Consider the following 26,781-nt stretch of genomic DNA (forward strand, 5'->3'; position numbering starts at 1 on the left):
TATAAGAAGGCGCGGTGGCCCGGCAGAAGAACCGAAGAGGGGGACAAGACCCCCGAAGTCGGGAGAAGAGGCCGGCGGCGGGGAGGAAGAAAGCCGGACTCCTCCGCTAGCAAAAGAGCTACACGAAGATAGCGGAGGAGTCCGGCGAGAAGACCCCCGAAGACGGAAGACCCCCGGAGCTGTGCAATAAAATATTTTTTCCCTGTGTTGTGTTTTTTTTTGTACTTTATTTCACAGGTGAATGGGTAGGGGTACATTGTACCCCATACTCATTAACATAGGGTGGGGGGCCGGTATCCGGGGGCCCCCTTCTTAAAGGGGGCTCCCGGATTCCGATAAGCCCCCCGCCCGCAGACCCCGACAACCAACGGCCAGGGTTGTCGGGAAGAGGCCCTTGTCCTCATCAACATGGGGACAAGGTGCTTTGGGGTGGGGGGGCCGCGCGGCCCCCCCTTCCCCAAGGCACCCCCCATTTTGAGGGCACGCGGCCTGGTACGGCTCAGGAGGGGGGGGCGCGCTCGCTCGCCCCCCTTTCCTGGCCGGCCGGGTAGCGTGCTCGGACAAGGGTCTGTTGTGGACTTTGGGGGAACCCCCACGCTGATTTTTTTCGGCGTTGGGGTTCCCCTTTAAGCCCATTCCAGGCGGCGGAGCCCGCAACGTCTCCGTCGCGGGCCCCGCCTACCTTCACACGCGCTCGAAATGAGCAGACTTTCCTCCGAGCGGGAACAGTTTGCTCATTTCGAAAGTAGCCTACACACGGGCGGACTGTTCGCTCAAACACAGTTTCAGCGGACAGTTTTTCGGAATTTCCGAAAGACTTTGTCCGTCAAACTGTCCGCTGAAACTGTCCGCTGAAAGCCCACACACGAGCGGACTGTCCGCCCAAACACTGTTCAGCGGACAAGGTTGGGCGAACAGTCCGCCCGTGTGTACGCGGCCTAACTTTTAGATCTCCTTAAAAATAACTGTTGCATTAAGATCTCTTTAGAAAAAACTGGCGCTTTTACATCTCTGTACAAATAACTGTCTCTTTTAGATCTCCGAAAATAACTGGCGCTTTTAGATCTCTGTACAAATAACTATCACTTTTAGATGTTTGGAAATAACTGTCACTTTTAGATCTCTTTAGAAATGACTGTCACTTTTAAATCTCTATAAATAACTGTTACTTTTAGATCGCTGTAGAAATATCTGTCCCTTATAGATCTCTGGAAATAACTGTCAAATTCCAGGTCACCTGATGGCTGTGATAGCCTCTGATTGGCTATTAGACCCCAATCAGACCTAAGCGTTTTGTAGCTTGACGCCTGAAGCTACAAAACACTGGAGGGGAAAAAATCCATTATTCTCAATCGATTTGGCCGTTTTTATTCCCATAGAAACTAATGGAAACGCTTGATTCAAGCGTTTAGCGCGACAACGAGCGTTTCTATGGGCGTTTTGTCGCTGTATCTGCTCAAGAGAAAATATAATTTACATAATTTACATAAGGAAATGACATAAATGACATAAAAAATACACAGGAATTGCACAGATCACCATTTTTAGCTCAAATGGAGACCAGTAATATGGAAGGAGAACAGGATGAGACAGTATGTCTCCTAGATCAGGAGAGCTTCATAAGAATGGTGAAGGAGTACCCCTGTCTGTATGATACTAGAGATCCATGCTAGCGGCCGAAAAAGGGTTAAAATCGCACACAAAGCACCGCTGCAGCGGCGCTTTGCCAGCGTTCTAGCGGCCGCTAGCAGGGCGGTTTTAACCCCCGCTAGCAGGGGTTAAAACTGCCCTGCTAGCGGCCGCTAGAACGCTGGCAAAGGGCCACTGCAGCGGTGCTTTGTGTGCAATTTTAACCCTTTTTCGGCCGCTAGCGGGGGGTTAAAACTGCCCTGCTAGCGGCCGCTAGAACGCTGGCAAAGGGCCGCTGCAGCGGTGCTTTGTGTGCAATTTTAACCCTTTTTCGGCCGCTAGCGGGAGTTAAAACCGCCCTGCTAGTGGCCACTAGAACGCTGGCAAAGGGCCGCTGCAGCGGTGCTTTGTGTGCAATTTTAACCCTTTTTCGGCCACTAGCGGGGGTTAAAACACCCTGCTAGTGGCCGCTAGAACGCTGGCAAAGGGTCGCTGCAGCGGTGCTTTGTGTGCAATTTTAACCCTTTTTCGGCCGCTAGCAGGGGTTAAAACCGCCCTGCTAGCGGCTGCTAGAACGCTGGCAAAGGGCCGCAATTGCACACAAAGCACCGCTGCAGCGGCGCATTGCCAGCGTTCTAGCTCCATATCTAGTTTTAGATATGGACCAGAGAGCACAATGCTGAACCGGAAGTACAATAAACAAGTACAGTACCCAGGAAGCAGATGAAAAAAGAGATAAATATTTTTCCTATTGGCTGAAAAAAAAACGCCGAAGTTAAAAAACGTCGGAAAACACTGTATGCAAACGTGCGAATACGCGTGACAAAACGGCGGTAAAACGCTCAAAAACGCTACGCTGAGGTGTGAATGCAGCCTTACAGTGATCAGTCACTGTGAAGCCTGCCCTGTTTTCTTTCTTCTTGAAAAGAATAGTCTGTGCAATAAGAATAATACAAAATAAACTAAAATAAAAAAATACAAAACAATACCTAGATCAAGGTCAGTGCCAAGGTTAGTGTTTGGGTCAAGGTCAGGGTTAAAGGTCAGAGTCAGTATTTATTTTTTTGTTGACAGTTTTTTTTTTGTTTTTTTTTTTTTTATTAGTATCAGTGTTAATGTGTTTTAGGTAGGATTAAAAAAAGCAAAATGGGCACTATTATTTCTGGGCTTCTCTATGGGTACAAACAACTACTAGCATACACATATGTGGTATCGCTGTGATCGTCAGGAGCAGGAGAATTTATTTTGTTTGTTTTTTTGGTGGAAGGTTATAGTAGTTCCAGGAAATCTACAGCTAAATAAAAAAACAAAAAAAAAAAAAAAAAAAGTTTTTTTTCCCCCTATTTTGGGCCTTTTGTTATTTGATAATAATAAAAAATAAATCAGGAGATATTCATTAGTCTTTACCACCAAATGAAAGCCTTAGGGCCAGTTCACACCCTTTTTTTTTCTGCATCAAAAACGCAGGGAATGTAGGTTATATGGTTTTCAATGGCATAGTTCACACCAGTGCTTGCAGTTCCAGTGCGTTCCAGTTCTAGAAAAAAAAAAAGTAGAACCTGCTGCATTTTTTCTGCACTGGACTGTACTGTAAGGCTGGATTCACACTTATGCAGTTTTAGTGCCTTTTGCATTTCGCAGATTTGAACTACAAAAAGTGTTCCATAGGAAACCATGTTAAATGGACTGTAGTGCAAATCTGCAAAATGCAAAAAGCACTCAAACTGCAATCCAGCCTTACGAAACACAGTCCAGATGCGTTCCAGATGCTTTTCTGCATGCGCGTTTTTGATGCGTTCCAATGCATTTTTGATGCATTTTTGGTGCGATTTTGATGCAGTCCAGTGCTTCCCCCCCATTTTTTTTCTTAACCTTAAATAAGGACAAGTGTGTTTCAGTGCGTTTTTGTTGCATTTTTCATGCATTTTACAGCGTTCCAGTACAGTCCAGTGCAGAAAAAATGCAACATGTCCTACTTTTTTTTCCCGGAACTGGAACGCACTGGAACTGCAAGCACTGGTGTGAACTATGCCATTGAAAACCATATAACCTACCTTCCATGTGTTTTTGATGCAGAAAAAAAAAAAACGCATTGGACTGCATGTGGTGTGAACTGGCCCTAAAACATATTAAAAACGCACTGGAACGCACTAGAACACACCTAAGGGCCAGTTCACACCAGACGCAGTTCCTTTCAGTTCCGTGCGCTTTTTTTCTGTGCTAAAAATGCATGCACAGTGTTTTCCATGTATTCCAATGGCTCTAGTTCACACCATGCAGTCAGATTCCGGTCAGTTTCCAGTGCAGAAACTGACAATAAACTGACTGCATGGTGTGAACTAGAGCCATTGGAATACATGGAAAACACTGTGCGTGCATTTTTAGCACAGAAAAAAAGCGCACGGAACTGAAAGGAACTGCGTCTGGTGTGAACTGGCCCTTAGGTGTGTTCTAGTGCGTTCCAGTGCGTTTTTAATATGTTTTAGGGCCAGTTCACACCACATGCAGTCCAATGCGTTTTTTTTTCTGCATCAAAAACACATAGAAAGTAGGTTATATGTTTTTCAATGGCATAGTTCACACCAGTGCTTGCAGTTCCAGTGCGTTCCAGTTCCGGAAAAAAAAGTAGGACATGCTACATTTTTTCTGAAGTTTGAGTGCTTTTTGCATTTTGCAGATTTGCACTACAGTCCACTTAACATGGTTTCCCATGGAACACTTTTTGTAGTTAAAATCTGCGAAATGCAAAAAGCACTAAAACGGCATAGGTGTGAATCCAGCCTAAGGTTAACAAAAAACAGGGGGGGTGGGGGAAGCACTGGACTGCATCAAAAACGCATCAAAACGCATGAAAAATGGACTGGACTGCATCAAAAACACGCATGCAGAAAAGCACCTGGAATGCATTCGGACTGCGTTTCTATGGTGTGAACTGCCTTAAAAAAACACGGTATAACCCTCCCCCCCCCCCTGGATGCACAAAGTAGTTGTGACGATATGTACGGTTTTACTAACACATGTCAAAGTTGCAAAATTGTGCTTAGACATTTAGATTTGTTTCACCCCTTAGGCACGAAGGGGGTAATCAGAAAATGTTTCCATATGCAGTGAATCACTTTATGTCTGCATTATAATTCCAGTTCTGTACCGAAGCACTAATTAGGATCCAAGTCTACGGAACGCCAGACGCTCGCTGTCATGATGCGCATAAAACGATGTCACAAAGAGACTCCATTTCTGTTCCATTTTTATTTTCCTAATTTTTCCAATTAGACAAGATTTAATGAAGTGCCGTAGTGGGGTGACAGGGACAGAGCGGAGGATCTCTGTAATGTGTCTCTCTACAGACGACAGCGTCACATACCATCTGCACAGCCGTACGTAACCTTCCCCTCCCCCCCCCCCCCTTCTCTGCGTATTAAGAAGACACAAAAACTCCATTGATGAAATTAATTCAATCATCACGGACAGGATTTTGCAGTGTCAGCTGATCGGCAATTTTCTTCTGGGGACTTATCTAAAGATGCGTTTTTTTCCGAGGCTGCTGACAAAGCCAGCGCGGCGTTCTGCTAAAGGTCGCCATAAATAAATTATAAATCATTGGGGGTTATTTACAGGAGGCAAATCCACTTTGCACTGCAAGTGCATTTGGAAGTGCAGTCGCTCTAAATCTAAGGGCTAGATCTGAAATGAGGGGAAGCTCTGCTGATTTTATCATCCAATCATGTGTAAGCTAAAACGCTGTTTTTTATTTTCTTTGCATGCCCCTTTCGGATCTACAGCGACTTTACTTCTGAGTTCACTTTCAGTGCAAAGAAGATTTTCCTTTAGTAAATAACCCTCATAGTCGCTAACATTTCCATGTATGTCTTTTATCTGGTTGATCCTGCCAGTTATCTTTTTCCTTCTTTTAAACTGACCAAACAAAGCACAGTAGCTGATCTGTGTCATCATGGTCAGTTTTTGTCCTTTGGCTGGCCATTCGGAGATACAGGACACTGTGCAGACACATAGCATGCCTATGTAGGGCAACTTGTTAAGCCACCACACTCCCTGACCAAAGCAAAGCCTGCCTCTGGAACACACCCCCTCCCAGTCACAGGCTGCCTCTTGGACACACCCCCTACTCAAGCACAGCCTACATTCTGCCGCGGGCTGAACAGACTATGGAATACAGGCACTCCGTGTGTTTGCACATTGTCCTGTTATCCCACCCCCAACCCACACCCCCTCGCTATCTGGAAGGGGAGATGCATGGTCGCATGACGGAACTTTTTAACTGCTTACAAACCGGAAGATTTGCCCCCTTAATGACCAGGCCATTTTTTGTGATACTGCACTGCGTCAATTTAACTGACAATTGCGTGGTCATGCGACGCTGTATACAAATAAAATTGACGTCCTTTTTTTCCCCACAAATAGAGCTTTCTTTTGGAGGTATTTGATCCCCTCTGTGGTTTTTATTTTTTGCCGTATAAAAAAAAAAATGACAATCTTGAAAAAAAAAAAACAATATTTTTACTTTCTGCTATAAAATATATCCAATAAAAAATCCAATTTCTTAGATACATTTATGGAATTTTTCTTTCTTTCTTTCTTTCTTTCTTTCTTTTTATACTAGTGTATCGAGAATATCCAGTGCTCGACACCCGCAGATCAGCTTCTGCTGTGATTAATCACAACAGAAGCGGCCCACCAGCGATGCTCCTGCACCCCCAGAAGTGTAGAATCACGTACTGTATACAGGGCCATCCTTAATATTGATTGGACCCTGGGGCAAACATTTTCTTGGGCCCTCCCGCATCCACTTATCAACTATATGCGGGCAGTGCAGGCTTAATGGGCAGTTGCTTTGGGCCCCACAACAATGACTGGGCCAGGGACAGCTGCCCCTTTTGCCCTTCGTTAAAGACGGCCCTGACTGTATATATATACGTGATCCTCCGCAGGAGGGACGCAGTAAATCTGCTATAGGGTTGTCCGGAACTGGTTAAACCAAATACAGTCTGCCTAAGAATGCCCACTCCTACAGACTAAATCCCACCCATGGAGGTATCTTCATGTTGGCATGGCTCCTCCCAAGAGCCGATATACGTTCTAAGTTTGAAGAGGAATATTGTTGTTATGGCAGCAACTAGCTGGCATAACCCCAGTATCCTCTTCTTCGGCCAGTGGTCCGCTTTCCGATAAGGGTGGTCTCTGCGGCAGATTCGCAGCAAGATCTCTTTTATCGGCGGCGGGAGAGGGCCCCCCCCCCGGCAGCGGCGGAGGCGATGGGATGTTGCCCCTTGCTGGGTATGGAGATGAGTGAGGGGAAGATGGTCCCCACCCGTCTCCATACCATTGCAGGACGGAAGTGACGTCAAAACTTTACTTCCGCCCATAGCTTTTAAAGGCCCATTTTTTTTTTTAATCTAAATTTTAAATGACATTTTTTTTTCTTTTTTAATTGCATTTTAGTGTAAATATGAGATCTGAGGTATTTTTGACCCCAGATCTAAATTTTAAGCGTTCCGGTCATGCTTTTTTTTTCTATTACAAGGGATGTTTCCATTCCTTGTAATAGGAGTAAAAGTGACACATTTTTTTTTTTTTTTAAACAGTGTAAAAACAAAAAATAAAAAGGTAAAATAAATAAGATTTTTTTTTTACGCGCCCTGTCCCAACGAGCTTGCATGTAGAATCAAATGCATACGTGAGTAGCGCCCGCATATGAAAACAATGTTAAAAACCACACGTGAGGTATCACCGCGATCGGTAGAGCGAGAGCAATAATTCTAGCCCTAGACCCCCTCTGTAACTCAAATCATACAACCTGTAGAATTCTTTTAAACATCGCCCTATGGAGATTTTTAAGGGTAAAGGTTTGTTGTCATTCCACGAGTGGGCGCAATTTTGAAGCATGACATGTTGGGTATCAATTTACTCGGCGTAACATTACCTTTCACAATATAAAAAAAATTGGGCTAACTTTACTGTTGTCTTATTTTTCCATTAAAAAAAGTGTATTTTTTCCCCCAAAAAAGTGTGCTTGTAAGACCACTGAGTAAATACGGTCGACAGAAAGTATTGCAGCGACCGCCATTTTATTCTCTAGGGTGTTAGAAAAAAAAATTTATAATGTTTGGGGGTTCTAAGTAATTTTCTAGCAAAAAAAAAAAGTTTTTAACTTGTAAACAACAAATCTCAAAAAGAGGCTTGATCCTTAAGTGGTTAAAATGTCATTAGCATGTTGATTGGGGTGAGGGGGTGGGGGGGCAGGACCCCCTTTTCTGACCGGTCCAGTGTTACTGTTGAATTGCCTATTCTTGGTGTTGTAGTCACCACTCCTCTTCGGGTTCTAGGTGGGGACATCATTGGCTGTAACAGAAGCAGACAGGTTTTCTCCCGCATGTTTAGATGTACTTACCACTTCTGGGAGGACCCGGATGGAAAGGTCATGAATGGCTTTTATCACAATACAGAGCGATGAGAACAGGAAGATGACCCCCAGGATCACACAGGCCCTGCAGGAGAAGAGACAAGGTCAGCCGCAGACCGGACACACCAACTGTATTCACAGTTGTGCTCATAAGTTTACATACCTTGGCAGAATTTATGATTTCTTGGCTATTTTTCAGAGAATATGAATGTTAACACAAAAACGTTTCTTTCACGCATGGTTAGTGTTTGGCTGGAGCCATTTATTATCAACCAACTGTGTTTACACTTTTTAAATCACAATGGCAACAGACACTACCCAAATGATCAAAAGTTTACATACCCTGGAATGTTTTGTCTTTTTACAGACACAGAAGGTGACACACACACAGGTTAAAATGGTTAATTTTGCACATTTGTGGGTTTTTAAGTCACAATTAGTTCCCGTATAAATAGTCAATGCGTTTGTTAGCTCTCACATGGATGCACTAAGCAGGCTAGACACTGAGCCACGAGGAGGTAAAAAAGAACAATCAAAGGACCTGCATAACAAGGTAATGAAACTTTACAAAGCTGGAAAAGTATATAAAAAGATATCCAAAGCCTTTAATATGCAAGTCAATAGTGTTTAAAGAGGAAGTAAACCCATTAGGGTTTACTTCCTCTTTGATTCCCTGCAAAGGTAAAGCATAATGGACTACTATGCAAAGCATAGTAGTCCATTATGTGTCACTTACCTGACACAGGAGCCAGCGAAGTCACCGCTGTCCCCTTGTGTACAGAGCCTCCATCTTCTTGGTGGGTCTCACTGCTCCGGCGCTGTCATTCGACAGAGCCGCGATGACATCACTCTCGCGCATGCACACGGGAGCCGCCACTCGCGGCATATCGCCGTTGACAGCAGCATGCTCAGTGCGCCTGCGCGCTGCTTGACAGCGGTGCGCTCAGTGCGCCTGCACGCCGCTTGACAGCGGTGCTCAGTGCGCCTGCGCACCGCTGTCTATGGCGCAAGCGCCGTAGACAGCGGTGCCTGTCTTTTGCCAAATATCTCCTAAACCGTGAAGGTTAAGGAGATATTTCTTGGACCTACAGGTAAGCCTTAATCTAGGCTTACCTGTAGGTAAAAGTGGTTTGTAAGGGTTTACAACCACTTTACCACGTATTAAGAAGTGGAAAATTCGGGGCTCTTTTGATACCAAGCCAAGGTCAAGGAGACAAGGAAGGATTGTAATTTTTTGTAAAATGCAATATGGCATCCTGGAGGTGCTCTGTACACAAAGGGTGCATAGAACGCCCCCTGTAAATGTAATTTCCTGCTTGTGTGATTGGCTCACTGATTTTCCCAGACGTCTGCACTAAGATGCAAGGCAGATTTTGGGCAACAAAAAAGTAATTTTTGGTGAGATACTCCAAAAGGGAAATTAAGGGAATGCAGACCTTGTCACTTTCCTCTGAGCCTGCAAGTGCAGCAGCTGATTGATAATTATGACATCACTCCAAGACGCATTCTTTTTGCACATGGAAACAAACAGCCATTTCTTCAGAATAACAAAAGGTAGGACTCTGCAGCAAAGTTTGATAAAATTCCTGCAATGTACAGAGATCACCCAGAGGGAGATCTATTTCTCCCGGGACCCACCAATCGTTCGAGAAAGTAGCAGAAAGGCGGTCTGCCTATGTTAACAAGGCAGACCCTCATTCTGTCAGTAGGAAAGGCACTGATCCTGTGTTTCTGCAAAGCAGGAACACGAATCTCTGTCTTCCCATAGTACAAGCACCCCCCCCCCCCCCCCCCACTGTACCAAGCGCATTTTAGTTAACCCTTTGATCGCTGCTGATGTTAACCCATTCCCAGCCAGTGTCATTAGTACAGTGACAGTGCATATTTTTAGCACTGATCACTGTATTGGTGTCACTGGTTCCCAAAAAAGTGTCACTTAGTGTACTATTTGTCCGCCGCAATGTCGCAGTCCTGCTATAAGTCGCTGATCGCCACCAAGACTAGTAAAAAAAAAGAAATAAATAAAAGTTACATAAATATTTCCCATAGTTTGTAGATGCTATAACTTTTGCGCAAACCAATCAATATACGCTTATTGGGATTTTTTTTTAACAAAAATATGTAGCAAAATACACATTGGACTAAATTTGTGAAGAAATTTGATTTTTTATTTTTTTGTATTGAATATGTTTTATAGCAGAAAGTAAGAAATATTGTTTTTTTTTCTCAAAACTGTCGCTCTCTTTCTCTTGTATATATAATATATATGTAGCGCTGCATAAATTGGCAACCCTATATAAGTACCTGTAATAAATTACAATTTACAATAATAATAAATATGTAACTCTATACTTGGAGTTTGGCTTTAAAGTGTTTTTGATAGTTTTTAGGTGTACAATGGGCTTTAATAGGCTCCTGAGGGTTTTTGAAGCTCCTTTCATCTATCCTGGACCTGTTCTTGTGCTATAAAAGGCTCTTCATTAGCCTCATTATTTTATGTCATGTTCACATGAGAAGTAAAAACACAGGCTGTGGATAAAAAAAACAAAATAAAAAATAAATAAATAAAAAAAACGTTGTGGAAAAAAAAATATATAGTAAAATGAAAAATTAAAGAGAGTGCACAAATAATAATCAAAAACACACAAAATAGGTAAAAACAAACACAAATACAAGGATCGCTAATGGAAATTAATTAAGCCACCCTAAATACACACCAAAAAAAACACCACATGCTCCGAATAAAGAAAAAATAGATTGCTTAGCTTCAAAACAAACGTTGCTTAATACGTGAAATAGAGAGTTTCCACTTGTACAAAATGTTTAAATCCTTCCGCTCACCCCTACTAAGCAAGATGCTCTTAACTGGTTAGTATCAAGTTGCAAAAAAACAGTCACATAATAATAATTATAATAACAGTAATACACAAAACAAAAAAACAAAAAAAGAAGCATTTTATTACAAGTCTGTTTTGTCCCATATTCACGAAAAAAAATAAAAGAATATTATACAGTAAGGCTGGGTTCACACTGCTGCGGCTACGAGAACCGGATGTGATTCGCACCGCACTGCAGTGCAAATCACATCCGATCTCTGTGCGATGCGAGTTCAGCCATACAGATAGTATGGCTGAATTCGCATCGCACCCGGCCCAAACTCGCACAGGACCCTTTTTTTGGTCCGCAGCAAAATCGGATCAGATCGCACTGCGATATGCGAACTGATCTGGGGGTGTCATTAACGTCTCACTAACACTCCCAGCAGTTCGCAAAGGGCAGTGTGTACTGCCGCCGGGAGGCATGCGATGCGGGAACCCGCCGCGGATTCGCGGCATTCCCGCATCGCTGCAATGTGAACCCAGCCTTATTCCAGGTAGTGAAAGCATTTAGTGAACCAGTAAGTGTACCAGCTGTGCTAAAGTCAGAACATTTACGCTGCACAACTTAAGGGCACTTTCACACTGAGCAGCGCCGGGCGTTTGCGGTAAAGCGCCGCTAAAAATAGCGGCGCTTTACCGTAGTAAATGCGGTACTTTTCGGGCGCTAGCGGGTCGCTTTTGACTTCCACTAACGGACGAAAAGGGGTTAAAAGCGCCCGCAATTGATTTCAATGGGCAGGGGTGCTTTAGGTATATATATATATATATATATATATATATATATATATATATATATCTATAAAACAAAATGTTTTTCTTTTTAACCTTTAGAATCAATTTAACTTGTTATTTTTGACTGCCAGACAGTAAGCAAATACATTACTGTTTATACACACACACACACACACACACACATATATACATATATATATATATATATATATATATATATATATATATAAAAATGTCTTCCACAGCTTTAAAAGCTTGAAAGGTTTGGTTTGGCCCCCAAATACATTTTCTCTCCTCCTTTCGCCTAGGCCTCAGCATTTATATCAACCTTTAGAAATAATCAATTGTTTTTCCTCCAAGATATTCCCGGCCTCCTGCCAGGTCACTTCACTTTCCCCAACACAGTCTATCATATCTTCTTATTACTTGTGGAGTCTACTTCAATTCTGATAAAGCATGGTTTCCGTGGAGACAACATGTTTCTAGAGCCACTATCATAACACACGTTTCCATGGAGATGTGTCCAAGAACCTTTGGGTTACGGTGTCACATGTGTCATATACCATGTATTACTGACATATATGTTGGGGTTAGAAAAATTGAAGAGATTTCACAGGTGAAGGTGTAAAATGGAGTTCTGAAGAGATAAAAAATAACCCGGCCCAAGGAATTGTTGTATTAGTCCTTGTTGTAGGTATTGTTGTCTATGACAACTGTGGAATAACTAAATAAAATAAAAGTTCAGGTTCCAGCCATCGTTCTACTGGTCAGGACACAGCTCCTTCTACTGAACAGGACAAATCTCCTTCTACTGAACAGGACAAATCTCCTTCTACTGAACAGGACAAATCTTCTACTGAATAGGACAAATCTCCTTCTACTGACCAGGACACAGCTCCTTCTACTGACCAGGACACAGCTCCTTCTACTGGCCAGGACACAGCTCCTTCTACTGGTCAGGACACAGCTCCTTCTACTGGTCAGGACACAGCTCCTTCTACTGGTCAGGACACAGCTCCTTCTACTGGCCAGGACAAATCTCCTTTTACTGGCCAGGACACAGCTCCTTCTACTGGTCAGGACATATCTCCTTCTACTGGTCAGGACACAGCTCCTTCTACTGGTCAGGACACAGCTCCTTCTACTGGTCAGGACACAGCTCCTTCTACTGGCCAGGACACAGCTCCTTCTACTGGTCAGGACACAGCTCCTTCTACTGAACAGGACAAATCTCCTTCTACTGAACAGGACAAATCTCCTTCTACTGAACAGGACAAATCTCCTTCTACTGACCGTGACACAGCTCCTTCTACTGGCCAGGACACAGCTCCTTCTACTGGCCAGGACACAGCTCCTTCTACTGGTCAGGACACAGCTCCTTCTACTGGTCAGGACACAGCTCCTTCTACTGGGCAGGACACAGCTCCTTCTACTGGGCAGGACACAGCTCCTTCTACTGGCCAGGACACAGCTCCTTCTACTGGCCAGGACACAGCTCCTTCTACTGGCCAGGACAAATCTCCTTTTACTGGCCAGGACACAGCTCCTTCTACTGGTCAGGACACAGCTCCTTCTACTGGTCAGGACACAGCTCCTTCTACTGGTCAGGACACAGCTCCTTCTACTGGCCAGGACACAGCTCCTTCTACTGGTCAGGACACAGCTCCTTCTACTGGTCAGGACACAGCTCCTTCTACTGGTCAGGACACAGCTCCTTCTACTGGCCAGGACACAGCTCCTTCTACTGGTCAGGACACAGCTCCTTCTACTGGCCAGGACACAGCTCCTTCTACTGGCCAGGACACAGCTCCTTCTACTGGCCAGGACACAGCTCCTTCTACTGGCCAGGACAAATCTCCTTTTACTGGCCAGGACACAGCTCCTTCTACTGGTCAGGACATATCTCCTTCTACTGGTCAGGACACAGCTCCTTCTACTGGTCAGGACACAGCTCCTTCTACTGGCCAGGACACAGCTCCTTCTACTGGTCAGGACACAGCTCCTTCTACTGGTCAGGACACAGCTCCTTCTACTGGTCAGGACACAGCTCCTTCTACTGGTCAGGACACAGCTCCTTCTACTGGTCAGGACATATCTCCTACTGGTCAGGACACAGCTCCTTCTACTGGTCAGGACATATCTCCTTCACTGGTCAGGACACAGCTCCTTCTACTGGTCAGGACACAGCTCCTTCTACTGGTCAGGACACAGCTCCTTCTACTGGTCAGGACACAGCTCCTTCTACTGGTCAGGACACAGCTCCTTCTACTGGTCAGGACACAGCTCCTTCTACTGGTCAGGACACAGCTCCTTCTACTGGTCAGAACACAGCTCCTTCTACTGGTCAGGACACAGTTCCTTCTACTGGCCAGGACACAGCTCCTTCTACTGGCCTGCACAAATCTCCTTCTACTGGCCAGCACAAATCTCCTTCTACTGACCAGCACACAACTCCTTCTAAAGGCCAGGACACAGCTCCTTCTACTGGCCAGTACACAACTCCTTCTACTGGCCAGTACACAGCCAGTAGAAGGAGCTGTGTGCTCCGAGCGCGTAGCCTAGTTTCCAGTCCTCCTTCCTTTCATCAAGGCCTGCCCACAGGCAATGCTGTATCCTGGTCTAGGCCGGCTTGCGCTGCACTGTTAGTGTAGACCCAGTCTTATGGGGAGGACTGGGCTGAGAGGCAAATTAGTCTAGCGCCCCCCATAAAGCGGCCACACTGCTTCCTGTATCAGACGTCTTACCCCAACATTTTATATTTCTAATATGTAACTACTGTACCATATATTTCTGTTACAAAGTATCCTGTTCACTTTGCATTGCTTCCTGGTGTTCCTCCTAGTCCTCCTGCTTTCCTATTGCAAATTGACCAAACATAGAAGCACATCCAACCCAGCCTGGTCAGTTTTCTGGCTGTGCCCGGAGGACAGTAGGGTTGCCACCTCATCTCGTTAAACCTGAACACATATGAATTACAAAGGTTCTGAGGCTAATTTAATTCAGATAAAGCACCAAGTGAGTTTAATTATCTCCCTAATCTGCCACAGAACCTGTGTAATTCATATGTGTTCGGTTTTAAAGGAATAAGGTGGCAACCCTAGAGGACAGCCTGTCTCTAATGACCAAGACTTATGCTGACATTCCCATTTTTTGATACCCGCTTGCATGACCACCTGTTTGCACAGGGGGCCATGCCATAAGGTGAGAGTGATTAGTTAGACTGGAAGGGGAGGGATTGTCCTCCATTGAAATCAACGGGTACCAGTCGCTTACAAGTCGGATTGAAGTAGTACAGGAACCTTTTCTGAAGTCTGAGCGACTTCAGTAGTGTGCATTAAGAAGGCTCTTATTCACTTACATTTATTTTTACATGTTGTCCGACCTGAGGCGACTAGGGGCGACCTGAAGTCGGATCTGAGTCGCCCCTGTGTGAACCGGCTCTCACGGGGGCACAGACAGCATTAAAAACTAACAGGTGTTCCTATCCCTCTCCACTCCATCAAAACGAAAGAAAAAGTTTTGCCTTTAGTTATACTTTAGCCCCTGGTCACAAAGCTGCGACTTGTCCTGCGATTGTCAGGTCAAAATTGCGTGACAAGTCGCACCCTATTGTGGGCAATGGAACTGTTTAAATCAATGCAACACCGACTTTGCACTATTTTTGCCGATTTCAGGTGCGACTTGCATATAGACATCTGCTCATGAAATCGCACAGATATCAGCCAAATCGCACTGACATGCTGCTTTGAAATTGTGCGATATTAGGTGAAGTCGCATGATTTCAATGTTGGGTTTGCTGTGACCGGGGTCTAGGGGTGCATTTGACTTGACTGGTTCTAAAGAGTTACAGAAGCCCTTTCCAACTATCATGGAAGGGATTTTTTTTTTTTTTTTTTACTGGTATCCAGCATACAGCAATAGGCTGCACATCAAAGGTACATACAGATGAAATATTTAGTTTTCCTTCTCCTTTCCGCACATAGAGCAAGGCACTCATCTGTTGAACTGTAAAACAAAAAATGGAACAGGAGAAGCAGATCATTCAGCTGTTTACAGAGCACATTCCCAGCCATTGTTCCCCGACAATGGACACAGCTCTTCAAAAAGTCCTCATCAACATCTGGATCTCTTGTAGTTTCAGGATTTGTTTGTGTCTTGCATCTGACATGAGTTTGTGAAGCATTTTGTGACAGATTTGGAGCACTACATTTGATTTCTCTCCTATGGAACATTGGACACCTGTGTTTGTTTTTGCTGGTTTTCAAGCATTGCAGTGCTTTGCTTTGGCATCAGCCAATATGAATGGATCTTTGAGGGAAGGTTTAAGGCTCCATGCACACTGAAGCTCAAAAAAGCTATTTCTGGACGCCAGATTGCTGGCAGAAAACGCTGGTTGAAAAACCTGCTTTTAACAGCGTTTTATACTAGCGTTAATGAGCGTTAATCAGCGTTAATGAGCGTTTTACAGCGTTAGCGTTAATGGGCGTTTTTTATAAAAATACACAGAGGACACTCCAAAAATCCCACAATGCATTGAAAAATAGAATGCCGAACACTAATGAACAAGCGTTAATGAGCGTTAATGAGCGTTAATGAGCGTTTGTCGTTTTTTGCCGCTGAAAAACGGCACTTTGAACGCGAATTTCTGGCGTTCAGAAAAAAGCCCGTAAACTCCACTGCTCATTAAAGCTGAAAAACGTCCATGTGTGCATGGACACATAGGCTAACATAGAGTGGAGTTTATGGGCTTTTACAAAAAACGCCCAAACTCCAATAAACTGCAGTTTATCAGCTTCAGTGTGCATGGAGCCTAAGGCTTTTTGATTATTTTCCTTTTTTTTTTTTTTTTTTTCGTTTTGTTTTTGTGCATGGGACTACAAAATAAATACATAAAATGTCCCTTGCTTTGTGTTTATATGAACAATTGCAAATTAATATGTCGTGTTTACATTTCCAGGCAGCAGGTGGCGCTATGCTATATACAGGAACCAGGTTCAAAGTTACACCTCTCACTAAATCACAGAGAAGGGACTCCTGCCTCTTTCTCCATGTCTTCTTGTTCATACTGACCTATGGAGTTTAAATTAGGGAGGGAGAGTCTGAAGGAAAAAAAGCTTCTTTTTTTTTTTTTTTAAATGTATATATTTTTGGTAAAGTATATATGAAATATTACATATCGATATGCCATATTTACTTTTCCAGCCAGCAGGTGGGTGCCATTTACAAAGCCCAAGTTCAAAGTTACAGTACATCACTAAATGATCAGAGAAGTGACTCCTTGTCCCTTCTCCATGCCTTTTTTTTCATATTGGAGTTTTAATTAGGCAGAGAGAGTCTGAAGGCAAACAGCTTATGATAGATAGATAGATAGATAGATAGATAGATAGATAGATAGATAGATAGATAGATAGATAGATATTATTGTCATTGTATACATACAACAACATTTTGGTATGGTAAACTTATGGTTTGCCCTCTCCTTAGAAAACCTTTAAAAAAATTTTTTTTTTTAATATTCATACTTACCTAGGTGGATGCAGACCAATGCTGCAGCTGTCCCTCAGCATCTCTGTACTGAGAACCGAACCACCGAACACCGCCCATGGCTCATTTCTCTCCCCTACCCAAGCGGAGAGATGCTTCCTGTCAGTCAGCATCTCTCCTGCTCTGATCGTCCACGCTCATTGGAGCGATGAGCTGCGGAGGGGCGGGGAGCGGCCGTCTCAACCTCTCATCGGCTCGCTGAGACTGCCATCAGTCAAGGCAGCTGGCAGGTTTCCAGACTATGGAAGTCGGGGTCGTGCGTTGCCTTGACTGATAGCACTGATGTCAGCGGAGAGCGGACCTCAGACCGCTCTCCGCTGAAAACAGGTCACAGGAGTGCAAAACAAATTGCTCTCCTGTGACCCAGAGGAGAAGCCCAGCCTAAAAAGCTCAAGCTGGACTTCTCCTTTAACCACTTGCTTACTGGGCACTTAAACACCCTTCCTGCCCAGACCAATTTTCAGCTTTCAGCGCTCTCACACTTTGAATGACAATTACTCAGTCATGCGACACTGCACCCAAATGAATTTTTTTCCCACAAATAGAGCTTTCTTTTGGTGGTATTTGATCACCTCTGGGGTTTTTATTTTTTGCGCTATAAATGAAAAAAGACCGAAAATGTTGAAAAAAAACGCAGATTTCCTTGTTTCTGTGACAAAATTATGCAAATTATAAATTTTTCTTCATAAATTTTGGCCACAATTTATACTGCTACATGTCTTTGGTAAAAATAACCCAATTTAGTGGATATTATTTGGTCTTTGTGAAAGTTAGAGAGTCTACAAGCTGTGGTGCGAATCGCACAAAATTGATCACATCTGATGTACTGGTGGTCTATCTCACTTATTGTGACCCGAACAAGTCAGACAAGTACAAATACCCCCCAAATGACCCCTTTTTGGAAAGTAGACATTCCAAGGTATTTAGTAAGAGGCATGGTGAGCTTTTTGATGTTGTAATTTTTTTCCCACAATTCTTTGCAAAATTAAGATTTTTCTTTTTTTTTTTTCCACCAAATTGTCATTGTAATAGGTTATTTTTCTCACATGGCATGTGTATACCACAAATGACACCTCCCAAAAAATTCTGCTCCTCCTCCTGAGTATTACAATACCACATGTGTGGGACTTTTTCACAGCCTGGCCACATAGAGGCCCAACATGCAGGGAGCGCCATCAGGTGTTCTAGGAGCATAAATTACACATCTAACTTAGTGACATCTAACATGTGGCACTTATATGTGGCACTGATGACAGATGGCACTAATACGTGGCACCGATGACGCATGACACTGATGACAGATAGCACTGATAAGTGGCATTGATGACACGTGATACTGACAACAGATGGCACGTGACACTGACAGGTGGCACTGATGAAAATGGCACTGATATGTGGCACTGATGACAGATGGCACTAATATGTGGCACCGATGACAGATGGCACTATGTGGCACTGATGACAGATGGCACTTATACGTGGCACTGATGACAGATGGCACTGGGGACAAATGGCACTGACAACAGGTGGCACTGGGGACAGATGGCACTAACAGGTGGCACTGGGGACAGATAGCACTAACAGGTGGCACTGGGGACAGATAGCACTGAGGCGGATGGCACTGAGGCGGATGGCACTGGGGCAGATGGCACTGGGGCAGGATGGCGCTGGGGGAGCATGGCACTGGGGGAGCATGGCACTGGGGCGGATGGCACTTTTTAAAAAAATTTTCACACTTACAGCCGCTTCAGCCGTTCATCTCTCCCTCCTCACATGCTGTCTGTGTGAGGAGGGAGAGCGGCGCTGCGGGATGATCTCATATGTTTACATATGAGATCATCTCACATTGGACACGCCAATCGCGCTGTAAACGGCTGCTATGATTGGCCGTTTACAGCGATCTGTGTTTGCCTGTCTCCGGGGGACACGGCAAACACAGAACTTCCCCGATGCGCGCCCGCGGCGGCGCGCATTGCGGAAGTAAACATCAGGACGTCCAGGGACGGCCACCCGGATGAAAGCGCCTGCTCTATGGCCGTCATTCGGCTATAGGGCGGGCGCGAGGAGGTTAATGTGATACCAGTGTTGTGGGTGTGCAATATATTGTATCTTTACAGTGCCTTGAAAAAGTATTCATACCCCTTGAACCTTTCCACATTTTATCATGTTACAACAAAAAACGTAAATGTATTTTATTGGAATTTTATGTGATAGATCAATACAATGTGGCACATAATTGTGAAGTGTAAAAAAAAAAAGATAAATGAGTTTCAAATTTGTTTTTTCAAATAAATATATGAAAAGTGTTGCGTGCATTTGTATTCAGCCCCCTTTATTCTGATACCCCTAACTAAAATCTAGTGCAAACAATTGCCTTCAGAAATCACCTAATTAATAAATAGACTCCACCTAGTGTCCTACCACTGACACCAACCACCTATTCCTACCATTGACACCCACTGACACCAGGATTCTGTCTATTCCCACTGGTCTCAGCCTGCCCATCACCTCCCCCCACAGTCTGAAGGATAGTATACTGGCCCTTTGTTTGGAGACCCCTGCTCTACCCCAAGGGAGGGCAACCTGTGACCCTTCAGGTGTTGCAGAACTACAAGTCCCATAATGCCTCTGCCTCTAGGAGTCATGGTTGTAACTGTAATGCAACTTGCAATGCCTCATTGGACATGTAGAGTCTCATGGGACATATAGGGGTTGATTTACTAAAGGAAAATAGACAGTTGCATTCTGCAAGAACAGTTGCTCCAGAGCTTAGTAAATGAGGTAAGGCTTCACTTTGCCAAGAATACCCAATCAGGTGCAAGGAAAAAAAAAAAAATTTTTTTTCTTGCACATGTTTGGATGATGGGAGTCAGCAGAGCTTCTGTTCATTTACTAAGCTCTGGACCAACTGCTCTTGCAGAGTTATGACTAAGGCCTTATAGGCTGAAACACGTCAACCTTTCTTATTTGTGTTTGGTCACTGTGGCTTGTTAATAAATACTACATTTTTCAAAAGCAATCACTGGAGTGTGAATCATCTTTTCCTCATTTCTCTACTCAGCCAACGACTGTGGATCAAGCACCTGGGAGCTCTGCTTTCTATATGATATATGGGTAGTAGCACTGACATTTTTGTTTATATCCTAGAGTGCACAGTCCATTTGTCTTTAGTAAAACAACCCCATAGTGTCACAATAACTGGAGGGCCTCATGTTGCCCACCCCTGCCATTATTCATTAGAATTGAGTTTTTCAGGCCAAACCCAATGGAATGCCAAGCACATTAGTAAAGCACACAACGGCTATACTTCTGCTTCACAAATGAGTCCCTTGGTGTTTCCCACCACTTTCCCTAAGACAGTGGTCACCAGGACAAATACAGAGGGTGAATCTACCCCTTGGGAACATAGGCATATTACATTTGTTGCTGAAAATTCTTCAGTTAGCATTCGCTTTTCCAAACTAGCAGGTTCAGCGAGTTCCTCCTTAACATAACTTGTTTAATTTTTTGTGTACTAATGCCACGTACACACGAGCGGAATTTCCGTTGGAAATATCTTGGATGTTTTTCCTGATGGAATCCCGCCCAAGCTTGGCTTGCATACACATGGTCACACAAAAGTCCGCTGAACTTTCGTCCATCAAGAACGCGGTGAGCAGGGACATTGCTAGGTCTTCAAAAGATCTGGGGCTAGAGCCCATAGCAGCGTAGTAAAGAAAGTCATACGCTTGGGCGGGCATACTCATTTATATAGTGTGTGTGTGTATCCCCAGAGAGCCTCTCCCTTAAATCAGGGTCCCCAGAGAGCCTCCCCTTAAATCAGGGTCCCCAGAGAGCCTCCCCTTAAATCAGGGTCCCCAGAGAGCCTCCCCCCCTGTATCAGGGTCCCCAGAGAGCCTCCCTTCCCCTTGGGAACCCCTGCAGAGACTCGGGGCAATGGGACCCAGATTCAGGGCTATAGCCCTAAAAGCTATCCCCTGGCGGCACCACTGGCGGTAACGTACAACACTACGATGAGCCGAGAAAATAAAGTTCAATGCTTCCGAGCATGCGTTGAATTGTTTCCGAGCATGCGTAGGAATTTAGCAGGTCGGAATTGGTACAGACGATCTGAACTTTTTCTGACCGAAAAAATGAGAACATGCTCTCAATCTTTGGCTGACTGGAATTCTGCCAACAAAAGTGCAATGGAGCATACACACGGTCGCATTTTCGGACCAAAAGCTCCATTGGTCTTTTGCTCGTCAAATTTCCGATTGTGTGTACGCGGCATTAGCCTTCGTGCACCCTATACTAAGAGTAACTCTTTATCCTGTCAAATGAGGTGATGTCCTTGAAAAGCAGATGTCCTTGTTAGCAACAATAAAAATATGAACGATGAAAGAAAGCGAAAAGCGCTTCCATGGCTGTGTGCATAACGAGCGTTTCCTTGGATATCTCTCCTCCCTGGAGAGTTACAAGCAGCGGTAACACTGCAGATTGCTGCATGCTGATATGCTATTGGCTGGATCCGATCAGGACAATATTGAAATTGACAAGATCTTAGAGGCATCTGGTGATAGATTTCATTCAGTCTATGCTTGATTTGTATGTGTATCTCAGTCCAAGAACAAAAATGTTATATACTGCAGCTTACCAGTCTATAGATGTGGTGGCTGGATTTTAAAGCCTTGTATACACAATTAGATTATTGGATGAATTTTTGTCAGTTTTTTGTTGGATGCTAGTCTCAAATCAAAAGTGAAGAAGGTACTCACCGTCAGAAATGTTTCTGATGGCAGAATTCAACATCAGAAGTGACGTGATGTGTTGAATTGTTTTGTATGTGTTCTTTCATTTCTGAGTATGCCTAGTCTTGCTCTTCAGATTTTTTTTGTCAGAAAGTCGTACTAATGAAAAGAAAATCAGACGTTGTGGTCACATCAGACAAAAATTTTCAAGCCTGCCAATCCAGTTTTTGTCTACGGAAAATTTGTAATCGGCTGTCAAAGGCAGCATACTAACGATCAGAAAATCGGCAGATCGTTCATTGGACGAAATTTATCTTCAGATTTTCTGACCGTGTGTACGGGCCTTTTGGCTCCATTCACACAAGCAGCCAGAGGCACAGAGTTTGTTGCGTTCAGAGATGGCAAAATGCAACAATTTGTGCTATATGGTCGTCCGCATACAGACTAGATGATTAGCTGCAGGCAGTTTGTATGTGGCCAGAACTCTGCAGAAATGTTGACCTTGGACACGCGTTGTCTGCGTCCAGGGTCGGTTAGAGGCCGTGCAGCCATGTGAATGTAGCCTATTGTCAGGGCTGGGCTCCTGCAGCTCTTTTCTTTCTGTGCTCAGAAACTGCTCTGCTGTCAGCTACTTACCTGCCACTCATTCTTACCACAGCGATTCACCTGTTTACCATTAACCTACCTCATTAGTCCAGCCCATAGCCAGCCCCTTTTTGCTATTTAAGCAGCTTAGCTAATTTCCTCCTTGCCCTTGGGTGGTCTATGATCTCTAAGCGCATTCCTTCCTGTGCTCCTGTGTTATGACTTTGCCTGCAGATTCCTGTTCCTGATTTTTGCTCCTGACTACGCTGACTTTTGGTTTTCTGATCCCGCCTCGTCTGATTACCCGTTCTGGCATCTGGCTTCTGTTTTTTGGCTACGTTCCGAGCTGTGTTATTTTTGCCATTTCATTAAGGTTGTGATTTTAACTGCATTTTATGTCGCTGTCTGGTTTATGGTTCCTGACACCTATTTCCTGTCCTAAGGTGACAATGCTCATTAACTGTACTGTATCTATCAAGTAGTGTTGTCATCCTAGCCAGCTTGCTCTTGATTTGGGATACAGAACACCTTTCCCCCCTACATAGGGGTTAACTATTCTGTAGCTTAGTGATAACCTAGGAAGGCTTGATAAGATCCTTAAAGTGGTTGTAAACTCTGTTACACCACTTGTACCTACAGGTAAGCCTTATTATAGAATGAACATTCGCTGTTGAAACACTGATCCTCAATCCGGCCAATCAAAAGCAGGTGTGAGACCCATTTTCCAATTGGCCAAAAAGAGATCTGAGGAGGAGGAGGGAGGAAACGGAAGCCACCGCCACCATGATGACCCGTGAAAAGCAGGAGAATGGGAGGACGCCACTGCCGAGCAGGGGAAGCTGTTGAAGATTATTAATTTTTGAGTTCAGGTCAACGTTAAATACTCAAATATTTCCTGGCGGGGGGGCATCACTCTGAGCCAATGAAACTCTATTGCATTGCATCCGTCTCTCTTTCTGAACATGCTTATAGGAACGATGACGTTCCAGGGTGCTCATTGTACATTCAGTAGGCTGAATGAGCTGGTGACCAAATTGTGCAGCTTAAGTGCAAGGAAGAAATCAAGGTCACCAACTATGCCTGGCAGTGCTGTCTACATCAGAAGACTGGCTTAACCACTTGACCTGTGGAGGATTTAGCCCCCTTCATGACCAGGCCATTTTTTGCGTTATTTTAACTGACAATTCCGCGGTTGTGCGACGTTATACCCAAATAAAATGGATGTCTTTTTCCCCCCTACAAATAGAGCTTTCTTTTTGGTGGTATTTGATCACCTCTCCGTTTTTGATTTTTTGCGCTATAAACAAAAAAGTGCGACATATTTTAAAAATCTATATATATTTTTTACTTTCTGCTATAAAACACAGAAAAATTAAAAAAAAAAAATATTTTCTTTATAAGTTTTTAGGCCAATATGTATTCTGTTACATATTTTTGGTTAAAAAAAAAGCGTATATTGATTGGTTTGCGCAAATGTTAATGCGTCTACAAACTATGGGATAGATTTATTTATTTTTACTAGTAATGGCGGCAATCAGCGACTTATAGCGGGACTGTGATATTATTGAAGACATTCTGACACTAACTGACACTTTTGACATTTTGCGGGAACCAGTGACTCTAATACAGTGATCAGTGGTAAAAAAAAAAAATATGCACTGTTACTGTAATAATGACACTGGCTGTGAAGGGGTTAAACATCTAGGGCAATCAAAGGATTAACCGTGTGCCTAGCCAGTGTTTTACTATATGGTGTGAGGTGCTTTTACTAGGGGAAGTGATTGAATTTATTCCCTGCTTTGCAGAGACCCATGATCCATGCCTTACCTCCTGTCAGAACGAGCAATCTGCCTTGTTTATGTAGCGATGACACTTTGGAGAAGGTGTCTGCTATGTACAAATTGAGTTTTTGCCTCAGAACAGTAAAGGGGTTCTGAGGGTTAATTATGTAGTTTGGCTGGGCTGTGTTAGCCCTTGTACACACGGTCGGAGAATCCGTCAGAATGTGTCCTATCGGACCGTGTTGTCGGATAATCCGACTGTGTGTGGTATGCATCGGACTGATTCCGTCGGAAAATATCCGTCTGACCCAATTTTCCAACTTGTTGGAAATATTTCCCGACCAACTGGTTCGATCGGACATACTCCGATCATGTGTAGAGAATTTTGATCGGACCAAGTACCACGCATGCTCAGATCAAATTCCTACATCAAAGCTATTGGCTACTAGCCTGAATGTAGTCCCATCGTAACGAAATTACGTCATCATGTCCTGAATGATCGGATTTCTCGACAACTTAGTCCGACCGTGTGTATGCAACAGTTTCGGACAAGTTCCGACGGACAAAATCCGACGGATTTGGTTGTCGAAATCTCCGACCGTGCGTACAGGGGCTTAGAGTTCTGCCTGGTCATGTGTACAGTGAGGTGCACATGACAGGCTCAGAACCAGGCCTGGTTGGACGTTTTGAGTATCAGCGTTCCCCGGAGCCAATCAGTGGGTGCGCCTGGCCCCGCTGAGGAGTCTGGGGAAAGGTACGTAAGATGTTGAAGTCAAGTGTTCTGGGTGGTTCGTTCGTGAGGCCATAGCTGCCTGTTCCTGATTCTGGACCGCGAGGGGTCCATGTGTCGCTCCGCAACATGGTTCGGGTGACTAACCCCAATAGACTCGCCTGGTCTGGGGTAAGGATCCGTCTGTTCCCGAGTCTCGGAACCGGCTGGTCCAAGGCACAGTAACTGAGGGTGATTCAAGGCATCTGGGTGTGCTCTCGGCTTGGAGGGGCACCGTAGCCTGTGTAAGCGACCAGGGGAGGACTCTTCGGAGGGTCAACAAGCTGGCATCCCAAGAAGTGCCCGGTTGCTGGGTTGTGAAGGACACTAATAATCCACGCTTTTCCAGTACTGCCAAGGAGACAGAGAACGTTCCAGGTACTGAGAAAAAGATTCCTGTTCACTTTCTGTTACCAATTATTCAAGGTCAGAGATTTCAGAGAAGTTCCGGATCAAAGTGCTGACTGTCATGATCTCTGGCTAGAGATTCGTTCAGCTTTGAAGCGCCCAGCTGCGAGTGGCTACTCTCTGGGTGGTATTAGAGAATTTCTGATGATTAGCAGTTCAAGGTTCCTGAGTTTCTTCACCCTTGCCCTCTGTTCCCATACGAGACTGTGTTTGTTGGATGTTACCCCTGCAAATAAAAACCTTTCTAAAGGACTTTTTATGGTGTCAGCATCCAAAGTTGTTGGGTACTAACCCTGGGGACCCCTAGACATGGAAGAACCAGCCAAGCGGAGGTAACCGGTAAGCCCAAAAGTTAAGGCCGCCTTATCAACGGTTATGGCCGCTACATTTACATAGGCAGATCGCTATTCTGTCTCTCTGTCTGACGGTCGGCGGGTGCTGGAGGACATTGGGTACCGTGGACCCATCGATCAGGCTCCGCTGTGTGTGATACAAACGCCCTTTGCCGCAACTAGTTGACTAAACTGATTGTGGACCACATCCCTGATACATACAGTAAAATAAATAGGTTCCTCGGGTTGGGACCTTAAACGGACCACAAACAGTTATATAGTAAAATATATATTATATAAAATATAATTTATTAAGCATTGATGCTACTAAACAACATAGACATGGGAATAAAATCTGTGTGTAATCACAGTGTAAGCGAGCTGCCGGTGGCGCGAATGCGTGCCCCCTACCCGTAAGGGTCGGACCACATGTACTGCATACCCGTGATCTGGAGCACAGGTGTTGCCCCCTAGCAGTAAAACTGTTATGGGGGGAACCTGAAAAAAAAATACAAATGCTGGCATACAAATGAACCCCGTTAATGTATTTCAGCTGCGTTAGCAGGGTTGCCAAACTGTCAGTAAATTTACGAACCGCTTGTAATATCCATAATTTTTGCACCTGTCCATGAATGTCCATTACACACTTGAAGGCTGCACGTCCGTTAAGGACATTCACAAACAGACATAAACATTACGGATTTTACAAACTGTTCGTAAATTTACTGACAGTTTGGCGACCCTGTGTGTTTGTAACTGTATCATAGCATAAATGCTGAACTTGCACTTAACCACTTCAGCCCCGGAAGATTTTACCCCCTTCCTGACCAGATCACTTTTTGCGATTCGGCACTGCGTCGCTTTAACTAAAATTGCGCTTCCATGCGACGCTGCACCCAAACGAAACTGACGTCCTTTTTTTCCCACAAATAGAGCTTTCTTTTGGTGGTATTTGATCACCTCTGCGGTTT

General features: G+C 44.3%; 1 protein-coding gene across 1 annotated transcript in view; it reads right to left on the reverse strand.

Annotated features, from left to right (window-relative positions):
* Positions 1 to 26,781, reverse strand: part of TMEM163 (transmembrane protein 163) — a 244,868-nt gene that overhangs the window by 41,969 nt on the left and 176,118 nt on the right. The window contains exon 5 of the mRNA XM_077447805.1: positions 8,039 to 8,135. Coding sequence (XP_077303931.1) covers positions 8,039 to 8,135 — 97 coding nt within the window. The remainder of the gene's footprint in view (positions 1 to 8,038; positions 8,136 to 26,781) is intronic.

Source organism: Lithobates pipiens, unplaced genomic scaffold (assembly GCF_037356315.1).
Source record: "Lithobates pipiens isolate NorthernLeopardFrog02 unplaced genomic scaffold, aLitPip1_a1.2 Scaffold_22, whole genome shotgun sequence".
Taxonomy (NCBI): domain Eukaryota; kingdom Metazoa; phylum Chordata; class Amphibia; order Anura; family Ranidae; genus Lithobates; species Lithobates pipiens.